Below are 12500 nucleotides of genomic sequence, written 5' to 3' on the forward strand. Positions count from 1 at the left end.
GAAGAGCTGAATGAAGGCACTTGTAATGAATGAAGCAGGGGAAGAGTTGAATGAGGACACTAGTAATGAGGATGGTGGAGATTAGAATGAGGACACTTATGATGAGGAAGGTGAAGAGGAGAATGAGGACACAAGTAATGAGGTTAGTAAAGAGTCCAATGAGGTTTGGGTAAAGAATAACACAGAGACTAGTAATGATTATAAGGGAAGAGGTTTGGAAAACTAGTAAAAAAAAAAAAAGAGCTAGTAATGGAGTTAAAAATGAGACTACTAATGAGGCAAGGGGAAAAAAATCCCTTTGAAATTATTAATGAGGCGACTTGTGTCTTGTAAGACTAATGAATAAGGCATCAAAGTAGTAATTATGCTCATGAAGTCTCGCCAGGGAACTAGAAATGAGGTTAATGAGGAGCCTAATGAGGCTAGTGATGAAGCTAGGGAAGAACCTCATGCGGATAGGTTAATCCAATGAAGAGATTGGCAATGAGGCAAGTGAGGTCTAGACTGGCAATGAGGCAAGTGAGGTCTAGACTGGCAATGAGGCAAGTGAGGTCTAGACTGGCAATGAGGCAAGTGAGGTCTAGACTGGCAATGAGGCAAGTGAGGTCTAATGAGATTAGTAATGAGGATAATAGGTAGCGCCTAACGAGCCGAGAAAGTAATCAAACAGTCGTTCACTCATGATCAGTAGTCGTCAGGCTTGTAAAGAGCTTAATGAGACGAGCATTCGAGACTTGTGAGGGAATTGATGAGGCTAGTAGTAAGTTCAGTAACGTCATACGAGACACGGTGAGGCTAACGGAAGAGTCTGATATGGAGACCTGTAGTGGATCTCCGTGGTGTAGCGGTTAGCGTTCCCGTCCTTGACGCATTCATGGGCAAGCCCTGGGTTGAGTGCACGGGTTCGAATCCTAGTTGCGGCAGGCGGTCCACAGTCAACCTAGTTATTCATCCAACCCTAGGGATTGGTCGATAAAAATGGTTTATATATATATATATATATATATATATATATATATATATATATATATATATATATATATATATATATATATATAGCGTTAATGAGAAGGCCTTGAAAAATAAAGTCTTGCGAGAATGGTAATGAGGCTAGAGATCTCTAAACAGGACTAGTAATGAGGCTCAAAAATGAGGTTAATCAGATTCGTGATGAGGTCAGTTAAAAGCCCTAACATGGACTAGTTATGAGCCCGGTGGACGAACCTAACAAGACGACTTGCTAACGAAGGGAACAACGATGACTGTGAAAGCAAACGAGTTTATGAGGAGGGTGATGGGGTCTGTATGAGACCAAGAGTGAGGAACCTTGAGTAACCAACCAAATAAGGAGGCTATTAATGAGGCTGATCAACAGCCAGATAACAAGGAGGCGACTGGTAGTAAAGACACTGGGGTCAAAATGACGAAGACTGATAATAAAGCTAATTAAGAACCTAATAAAAAAAAAACACAGTAGTAATGAAGCATATTGAATCAAAATGAGGAAGAATGGTAATAGGGCTAATCAAGAGGCTAATTGAAAAAGGCTAGTAATAAGGCTACTCCAGAGACTAATGAGGGGATAAGCTACAAGCCTTGGGGGATTCCAATCAGCCTTAGCCTCAGACTGCTCACGACCATGCGAAAAATAATTCACCCGAGTCTCTCCGTAATAACTGATTATTACATTACTTCGTAGCCATGTCGGTCATCTGTCTCGCTGGACATATCATCATGTCCAATTTAGATTTACATCGTCAATTTAGATTTATATCGTGACGTCAGCCGTTTCAAATGGGCACGCACCGCAACACTGGTCGTGTATATATATCTGTATACATATACATCATAGTTTATTACTTCCGAGAAACAGAGACAACTGTTTAATAAATGAACCTTTTTACCTGGAATACAATTCATATCAAACTAATACTTCGAAACGGGGAATACGCGTGAGCGTAACGTCAAAACACTGGAAGGTATAAGGAATCGGCACACTGGGTAATAGAGTCCCGATCACCTTTACAAGGACAGGGAGAAAAGAGCATAAGCGAAGGGACAGATACGAGATGAAGAGGAGAAGCGAGTATTTTGGAGAACTGTTGAATGTGTTCGACGATCGGATGGCAGGTGTTGGGTGTTTTGGACGTGGAGGTATGCGAAGCGAGAAAGCCATGGAAAGTGGTTTGGTGAAAACGAAAGAGGTAGTGAAAGCCCTACGTGAGATGCAATGCGGCAAAGCGGATGGAGTGGTGACTGTGCTGTTGATCTGACTGGTTATTCAGAATTTTCAGTGTAAGTATAGCTCAAGCTGGAAGTGATGGTTGGAAGTACGGAGGTATAAGTGCGATGAAGGTAGCTGGTAATTTGTAGGGGAGAGTGTGATAAGAGGGTGGTAACATGCGAGAATCATGAGCGGAAAAGGATGTGCAGATCAGGTGTTTGCTTCTAAGACTTATCTTGAAAATTTCTGTAGAGAAATAGTGGGATTTGAATGTGGCATTAAATGGATTTGGAGAAAGCGTATGAGACGGTTGTCAGAAATGCCTCTCCTCAGGGCAGTGTGTGGATCATGTGTCAGGTACCTTAAGGCAAGGGTTGGGGTCCGTAACTTGTCCTTCAAGACTCGTGGCCGGTTATGTAACCTAACTTTAACCCTTGTGTCTGTCTGTTCACTCGGAGGAAAAGGGTCCTAGACTCTGGACTGAAATATACCGGGTCTTCTACTTCGTGTTTTCTTTTTCAATGTGGGACGTTCCTGATCATAAAATATATATATATATATATATATATATATATATATATATATATATATATATATATATATATACACACACACACAGAAACTAAACATATTTCAGTGCATCAGTGCAACCAAATAATTTCAGAAGCCTAAACAATGTAAGTGGTTCGACGCCATTTCATCTGGCACTCTAGACGCAATACCTTGCTACAAAAAACCATCTTCAAAATACGAGTGACACCGACGCTCAAACATGCGCAAATAAAAGATGACCACCTGCAGAAGGGCTGTGGAAGATTCCCAACCCTATCCATGCATCGTCTTATTCCCCAACACCCCACCCACCCACACACACACACACACACACCCACACACTTATTTACAGCCTGGGTTGTGCAACGTATATCCACTCTCCCCGGGGCTACATATCCGGACGGTCACAGCAGCTGAAGGTATTTATACGTCTTGAGGCCTCCTATCTACAAGTTGGCCCGGATATTGTCTCCGTTAGGAGCTGGGGGGGGGGGGGGGGGGGTTGCCCGAAATGTTGGCCGGGTCTGACACACACACACACACACACAAAACAGCAACGTTGGGTTATCGGGGCGACTGAGTTAATAAAAATCTAATCCCCACTCTGACCGTACTACCAGCGAGCATTTTTTCCCCTCTCACAGTTTTCCGTGTTCCACTGTTATCCCAGAGGACTATTTTTGTGCCGGATCACATGTCTGTTTTGATGACAGCAATTCTGGTGTGCAAACGTTTCCGCTCTGATATTCTGTTATGGTCTTTGACCGTTCTGTGCTCCGCTGTGTCTGACGGGGGGTAGAGGGGGGTGCAGAGATGGTTTTGCGTTTCACTGCTTCGAATCTTGATGGGCAAAGCCCTCGTACCTGAGCTGTTTCACTATTCCGTTTCAGTACCTACCATTCCCAAGAGTCCTTGATGCTCCCCATTCTTCTACCTTTTAAATGGATTTCCCCAGATATTCTCTTTTGTAAAACGTGTGAGCTTTTACTGAAGGCTGAAGTGGTTGAGTCATGTATTTCAGTTTACCTCTTTTGTTATTCTCTTTCCTGAAACATAAGGCTGTACTGACGCGCGAATCTCTTGTATCATTCACTTTACTACGTCGAACTAACAACTTTTCTTTTTTTTAATCTCTTTTTTCTAATGCTACGCTCCTCAACTGCTTGATAAATCATTTCAACATCTGTACAGAGAATGTTTTTTTTCCCCCTACGCACATAACTGATGAAGAGAACATGTTTTACATTCAGATTATCAAGGTCGGAAAGAGTTTGAAATGCAACGTCCGGACGTATGGGGAATGTGTGAATCTGTGTATGTACGTGTATGTACTTAACTCATACATATCCGTTAAACCTCACAGGAGACGGGTCTACCTTCGAAGTATGCTTAATAAAGGACATCGAAGTCTCCTTCGCCTAAATGGTACTACAGTGTGACTCACCTCCACGCGCCGTACAGGTGATGTTCAGTGTACCCCCCTCCGGTATGGGCGAGAGGACCGGGGGCACCGGGTGATTGTCGGAGTCCGTGATGATGAGAGAGTCCACCGGGGCCACGACTCGAAGCCTGGCGGCCCGAGTCGTGGACTGTGCCTTCATGAAGTCCACACGGCAAGTGTAGCGTCCGCCATCGTTCGGGGTCAATCTGCTCGAACGAGAGAGAGAGAGAGAGACAAGGATGAGTGACAGAAGGGGCGGTGTGAAGGAACCACTTGGTGGTAGTGAGGGAAGTAGTGCTGATGGTGAAGGAACAACTGCTGGAGATGAAGGAACAGATGCTAGGGATGAAGGAATAAGTGCTGGTGGTGATGAAGCTAGTGATGGCCGTGAAAGAACAAGTGCTAGTGATGAAAGAACACGTGACGGTGGATAGGGTAAAGCATACCCCAGTAATGGGCGTCCCGACTGAATGGAAAGCAAAAGAAGTGAAATAAATCAAAGCTTCTCAATAGGAGGTGGTATTACAACGGTCAATGCTCGTGTGGCCGGTCGCCGCACAGAAACCACAGGAAGCATCAGCCTGCTGCATGCCAAGGGGGGGATTAACACACAACAGGTCCTGACTGCAAGTAATCTCATTCACAAAAAAAAAAAAGGAAAACATTGCGACTTAGGAACCTATAAGTACAGAAACTGAATGACGTATATGAGCCATTGAATGTCATCAATAAGTGTGTTAAGTTACTTATGAGGGAATTTGGTGCTCTGTCTAGGCCATTTAAGATCATTTATGGGGAAAACAAATCACTAAAGGCCCCATCTCTACACGTCTGGCAAGCATAACAGCATAAGAAAAATTACGAGCACCAGAAAGTAAACTAATGAAATACAGCACTCTGATAAAGATACAGCACTCTGATAAGGTACAGCACACTGATAAAGATACAGCACACTGATAAGATACAGCACACTGATAAGGTACAGCACTCTGATAAAGATACAGCACACTGATAAGATACAGCACACTGATAAAGATACAGCACTCTGATAAGATACAGCACTCTGATACAATGAGGCTGGGTGCAAAACCCTTCACATCTCTCACCCAAGACCTCTTAAGCTAATTTCTTAAAATGTGTCGGGATAAGTTTAAATCCGCCAAGCGGTCATGTCTTAAGCTGACTTTACGTTAAAGCTGAAAAAAAATACACACAAAAAAAAAAATAATCCGGTGTGGAAGAATAAGAAGCAGAGATGGCCCTCAAGTTTCCCCATGAGGTTAATGTAAGAGTGTGGTAAAAGAAAAAGAGATCTTACGAAAGGAAAAAGGTGTGTGAGAGAGAGAGAGAGAGAGAGAGAGAGAGAGAGAGAGAGAGAGAGAGAGAGAGAGAGAGAGAGAGAGAGAGAGAGAGAGAGAGAGAGAGAGAGAGAGAGAGAGAGAGAGAGAGAGAGAGAGAGAGAGAGAGCCCGCCGACAGCGTTGCAAGTAAGGGTGAGGAGAGCGTGACGACCTAACCACCCTCGTTGAGCCTTTGCGGGCGTCAGTGGGTGTACCAAAGCCTACCTGCTGAGGGTCAGGGTGTGCGGGATAGGTTCCCCTGGAGACGGGGTGAAGATGACACGGCCCTTGAGGCTCAGATCCTTCAAGTGGTGCCTCTCGCTCGCGAAGACCGCCATGCGCGCGTCGTAACTGTAGAGAGGGGGAAGAGAGAGATAGAGCGCCTGTTAGTGCGAAGTTGTACGTCACTCTGTGTATTCAAGGGCGTCTCTGGCGCGCAGAATAATGTAAGGCAAATTGGAGGCATTGCGTCTTGGGAGCGACGACTGTGACGCACTGTACAGCTGCACTTGTGGACAGGAACACCTGTGGTGGTCAAAAAAAAAAAAGGGGGGTGAAACAGCTGTTTCCTTTGACAGGGACACCTGGGACTGTAAAAAAAGGGACGGGTACAGCAGCTGCATCTATTGACGAACACACGCCTGGGACGGTAAGAAGGGGAGGTAGAGCAGCTGCATCTGGGACATTAAGAAAAAAAAGGACATAGATACAACAGCTTCGTATTCTGACTTGGGAAAACTAGGCCAAAGGTACAGTGCCGCCCTCAACGAGCAAATAGCACTTCACACTTACGAATGCATCTGCCACTGGTTCTACAGCAGTGCCTTTCATCCTATACCTCTGTTTGTGGCTAGGAAGGTGCAGGTGGGGGCGGTACTCCACCTTTCAGAAAATGGATCCGACCTCGTATTTCAACAGGGAAAACTGAAGCTATGACGAGAAAAAAAAAGAAAATAGCCCTTCAGGATCACCAATTGAACATAACAGTATTTCTCGAGTCCCTATTTTCTTTTCTAGCCTTATCAACGCAGCGTCATGCACGGGTGACTGAACCTTTCGAGGACAAATCCTCACTAGGCTTCATCTTCTGTTCCTGCCCTTTAAAAAGGTGATGATATAGGAGGGGCATATTTCCAGATCCTTGCTCCATTTCCACTTTTTCCCACCTTCTTCGTCGCCCTGTACGACATGCAAGAGATATAAGAAGGTATGATTCTTTACCTCTTCCCATGACCCTAGGGATATATATACCCAAACAATAACAATGAAAACTGTGATATATATATATATATATATATATATATATATATATATATATATATATATATATATATATATATATATATATATATATATTATCCTGGGGATAGGGGAGAAAGAATACTTCCCACGTATTACCTGCGTGTCGTAGAAGGCGACTAAAAGGGGAGGGAGCGGGGGGCTGGAAATCCTCCCCTCTTGTTCTTCTTTTTTTAATTTTCCAAAAGAAGGAACAGAGAAGGGGGCCAGGTGAGGATATTCCCTCAGAGGCCCAGTCCTCTGTTCTTAACGCTACCTTGCTAATGCGGAAAATGGCGAATAGTTCGAAAGAAAGATATATATATATATATATATATATATATATATATATATATATATATATATATATATATATATATATATATATATATACTAACACTGATACTTAAGACAGTTGGTACATTGCCAAATGATCGTCCTGATGTGGTATACTGATCAGAGATAATGCAAGAGAGGCGATTAACCTCCTTGATATCAAAGTGCTCTCTACGTAAAATTGTCTCTGGCTATATAACAACGACACGTTAAATTCGTTTAACTAAAGATCGTTCCCCATTTAGTAATTACGGATATCATGTGATATTTGAGCAGTCATGGATCATACGATTTCTGGGCAGTGGCACATGTGTTGGGACCTGTTACTGTGAAACGTGTGACAACCACGTTACAAAGAAATGTATAACATCGTTACAATGATCTTATTTTGCCATTTCCTTGTAGCGCGTTTGAGTGGCGAAACGACTTTATTAACCTTTGGAGTACGATAACTTAATCTCTTGAGGTACGACGTTGCAATCCCTGAGGTATGTCGACTTAACCCCTTTCACAAGACGACACAAACCCTCGCGTACGATATCAGTGTTTTTAAGAGTACGACGACTTAACCCACAGAGTGTCATGACAATGCTTTGAGCACCACAACTTAATCCCTCACGTACGTCTCATCGAAACCTCTTTAAGTGCGACCATTCAACCTCCTTTAAGGGCATGGGGTGGCGAGTGGACACCTCCCCCCCCCCCACCCACACACACACACACACACACACACACACACACACACACACACATACACACACCTCGATCGAGTACGATGAATCAGCAATCACAAAGGTACAAGGAGAGAGAGAGAGAGAGAGAGAGAGAGAGAGAGAGAGAGAGAGAGAGAGAGAGAGAGAGAGAGAGAGAGAGAGACCGACCGACCCCCTGCTAGAGCGACGTATGTGTGAGCGTGTGTGAGTGTGTGTGCGTGTGTGTGTGTGCGTGTGTGTGTGCGTGTGTGTGTGTGTGTCACTCCAGTTACCACGAACCATCCAGACAACTTCGCCTTTAACAACGGCACCGCCGTGCTGCACGCGACGCCGGCGGCCCAGCTCGTGCTGTCGTTCACACGCGAACCACTCGTCACACACACACACACACACACACACACACTTACCACCCTCTAATTAACGGGTAATTAGTAAGTATCATCAATTAACAATTATCGGGTAATTACCTAACGAATGCGCCGCATTGAATAGCTTACACACTGGGAAGGATGTTCTGAGCTCTCTCTCTCTCTCTCTCTCTCTCTCTCTCTCTCTCTCTCTCTCTCTCTCTCTCTCTCTCTCTCTCTCTCTCGCTTTCTCTCTCTCTCGCTCTCTCTCGTACAACATGGGTTACGTATGCAGTGGTTAGCGTGTATGGTCAATATACGCAGTGGTTAGCAGGTATGGTCAATACACGCAGTTGTTAGCGGGTATGGTCAATACACGCAGTGGTTAACGTGTATGGTCAATACACGCAGTGGTTAACGTGTATGGTCAATATACGCAGTGGTTAGCGTGTATGGTCAATACACGCAGTGGTTAGCGTGTAATGGTCAATACACGCAGTGGTTAGCAGGTATGGTCAATACACGCAGTGGTTAACGTGTATGGTCAATACACGCAGTGGTTAGCGTGTACGGTCAATATACGCAGTGGTTAGCGGGTATGGTCAATACACGCAGTGGTTAGCGTGTAATGGTCAATACACGCAGTGGTTAGCGTGTATGGTCAATACACGCAGTGGTTAGCGTGTATGGTCAATACACGCAGTGGTTAGCGGGTATGGTCAATACACGCAGTGGTTAGCGTGTATGGTCAATACACGCAGTGGTTAGCGTGTATGGTCAATACACGCAGTGGTTAGCGGGTATGGCCAATACACGCAGTGGTTAGCGTGTATGGTCAATACACGCAGTGGTTAGCGTGTATGGTCAATACACGCAGTGGTTAGCGTGTAATGGTCAATACACGCAGTGGTTAGCGTGTATGGTCAATACACGCAGTGGTTAGCGTGTATGGTCAATACACGCAGTGGTTAGCGTGTAATGGTCAATACACGCAGTGGTTAGCGTGTATGGTCAATACACGCAGTGGTTAGCGTGTATGGTCAATACACGCAGTGGTTAGCGGGTATGGTCAATACACGCAGTGGTTAGCGTGTATGGTCAATACACGCAGTGGTTAGCGTGTATGGTCAATACACGCAGTGGTTAGCGGGTATGGTCAATACACGCAGTGGTTAGCGTGTATGGTCAATACACGCAGTGGTTAGCGTGTATGGTCAATACACGCAGTGGTTAGCGTGTAATGGTCAATACACGCAGTGGTTAGCGGGTATGGCCAATACACGCAGTGGTTAGCGTGTAATGGTCAATACACGCAGTGGTTAGCGGGTATGGCCAATACACGCAGTGGTTAGCGTGTAATGGTCAATACACGCAGTGGTTAGCGTGTAATGGTCAATACACGCAGTGGTTAGCGTGTAATGGTCAATACACGCAGTGGTTAGCGTGTAATGGTCAATAAACGCAGTGGTTAGCGTGTATGGTCAATACACGCAGTGGTTAGCGTGTAATGGTCAATACACGCAGTGGTTAGCGTGTAATGGTCAATACACGCAGTGGTTAGCGTGTAATGGTCAATACACGCAGTGGTTAGCGTGTAATGGTCAATACACGCAGTGGTTAGCGTGTATGGTCTTGGAATCACCACCTTGAACATGTGAAGGTGGTCGTCATCGGGTCTTCGACCGATGGTTATCACATGAGCTTCCACGATCCATCATGACCTCCCCCCCCCCCAGAGACGAGGTTACCCAACCAGTCGTATTCAGAAGGGCCTTTCGACCCCTTTGACCATACGATGGAACGGTCGTTAAGCATGATGGCCTGACCTATATCCTCATCCAACCTTCAGGGTCACACTATCATGCTTGAGGGGGATAGTGTCACTATCATGCTTAAGGGAGGTGTTTCACTATCATTCATGCTCTTGGGATAGCCTCACTATCATTCATGCTCAAGGGAGAACCTCACTATCATGCTCAAGGGAAAGCCTCACTATCATGTTCAAGGAAGAGCCTCACTATCATGTTCAAGGAAGAGCTTCACTATCATGTTCAAGGAAGAGCTTCACTATCATTCATGCTCAAGGGAGAACCTCACTATCATGCTCAAGGGAAAGCCTCACTATCATGCTCAAGGAAGAGCCTCACTATCATTCATGTTCAAGGAAGAGCCTTACTATCATGTTCAAGGAAGAGCTTCACTATCATTCATGCTCAAGGAAGAGCCTCACTATCATGTTCAAGGAAGAGCCTCACTATCATGTTCAAGGAAGAGCCTCAATATCATGCTCAAGGGAGAGCCTCACTATCATTCATGCTCAAAGAGAAACCTCACTGTCATGCTCAAGGAAGAGCCTCACTATCATTCATGCTCAAGGAAGAGCCTCTATCATGTTCAAGAGCTTCACTATCATTAATGCTCAAGGGGGAACCTCACTATCATGCTCAAGGGATAGCCTCACTATCATTCATGCTCAAGGGGGAACCTCACTATCATGCTCAAGGGAGAGCCTCACTATCATTCATGCTCAAGGGGGAACTCACTATCATGCTCAAGGGAGAGCCTCACTATCATTCATGCTCAAGGAAGAGCCTCACTATCATTCATGCTCAAGGAAGAGCCTCACTATCATGTTCAAGGAAGAGCCTCACTATCATTCATGCTCAAGGAAGAGCCTCACTATCATGTTCAAGGAAGAGCCTCACTATCATGCTCAAGGGAGAGCCTCACTATCATTCATGCTCAAGGAAGAGCCTCACTATCATTCATGCTCAAGGAAGAGCCTCACTATCATGTTCAAGGAAGAGCCTCACTATCATGCTCAAGGAAGAGCCTCACTATCATTCATGCCCAAGGAAGAGCCTCACTATCATGTTCAAGGAAGAGCCTCAATATCATGCTCAAGGAAGAGCCTCACTATCATGCTCTTGGGAAAGCCTCACTATCATGCTCAAGGAAGAGCCTCACTATCATGCTCACAGGATAGCCTCTATCATGCTCAAGGGAGAGCCTCACTATCATGTTCAAGGGAGAGCCTCACTATCATGCTCAAGGAAGAGCCTCACTATCATGCTCAAGGGAGAGCTTCACTATCATGCTCACAGGAGAGCCTCACTATCATGCTCAAGGGTCAATGGTCGATGTAATATCAAGTACACAAAACATAACCCAACCAAGACAGTTCGGGGAAGGTTCAACCACCCTCCTCTGCACTGCAAGGTAAATATAATGTAATTGGATCAACCATCTAATTACCTTGGGTAAAATACAGGACACAAGTAGAGACCGGATCTCGTTTTCTGTTCTTTCTTCTTTTTTCCGTATTGTGGATCCTGATCATCCACAGAAGGACGTTCAAGGGTTGTTTCTTTTTTTTATTGTATTCGTATATCCCTGGGGATAGGGGAGAAAGAATACTTCCCATGTATTCCCTGCGTGTCGTAGAAGGCGACTAAAAGGGGAGGGAGCGGGTGGCTGGAAACCCTCCCCTCTCTTTTATCTTTTAATTTTCCAAAAGAAGGAACAAAAACGGGGGCCAGGTGAGGATATTCCCTCAAAGGCCCAGTCCTCTGTTCTTAACGCTACCTCGCTAATGCGGGAAATGGTGAATAGTATGAAACAAAACAAACAATATTTACTTGTTGCCGCTTATAACAAATACAATGTTGACAAGCGGTAGAGAACTGATGGTGAGGATTTAACGAAGGGCGGCAAAGACAGTAACGGAATTGAGAAAGATGAATTACAGGTTAAAGGCTATTAACAGGCTTTGAACTTTCCCCACGGCGGAGGAGAAAAATGAGTAAGGGGTGACCTGAGCACAATGTGTAGGTTTCTCAAACCAGTTTCACGGAGTCAGTGACGAACAAGTTTTTCTTTTTTAAAAGTTTACAAGGATAGAACAACCAGAAACCACTGTACGAAATTAAGCGAGAAACTTGTTAGACAACATGAGAAGAAGTACTTCTGTAAGCACAAGAGTTGTAAAGAAGTACTTCTGTAAGCACAAGAGTTGTGGACGAATGGCGTAAAGTGAATGAATAAATTATGAATGCGGACACCGTAGACAAAAGTCTCTTAAAAGTTTTAGAAGAGAAACTTCAGGAGATGGGGCACCACCTGTGTGTAGAAATCTCTCTCTCTCTCTCTCTCTCTCTCTCTCCCGTTCGGTAAAAGAAGGTAATTGCACACACACACACACACACACACACACTCACAAATCAGGGATAACATGTTTTCTAAAGAACCACCGTTGTAAAAATACTGAACA

At 44.7% G+C, this 12500-nt stretch overlaps 1 protein-coding gene across 12 annotated transcripts in view; it reads right to left on the reverse strand.

The window, feature by feature from the left end:
• LOC139753326 (uncharacterized) overlaps positions 1–12500 on the reverse strand; it is a 769854-nt gene that overhangs the window by 242930 nt on the left and 514424 nt on the right. For all 12 annotated transcript variants that reach the window (XM_071669662.1, XM_071669661.1, XM_071669660.1 and 9 more), the window contains 2 exons: positions 5782–5907; positions 4221–4423 (listed from right to left, as the gene is read on the reverse strand). In XM_071669662.1, coding sequence (XP_071525763.1) covers positions 4221–4423; positions 5782–5907 — 329 coding nt within the window. The remainder of the gene's footprint in view (positions 1–4220; positions 4424–5781; positions 5908–12500) is intronic.

The sequence above is a fragment of the Panulirus ornatus genome, chromosome 14 (genome assembly GCF_036320965.1).
Source record: "Panulirus ornatus isolate Po-2019 chromosome 14, ASM3632096v1, whole genome shotgun sequence".
NCBI classification, from domain to species: domain Eukaryota; kingdom Metazoa; phylum Arthropoda; class Malacostraca; order Decapoda; family Palinuridae; genus Panulirus; species Panulirus ornatus.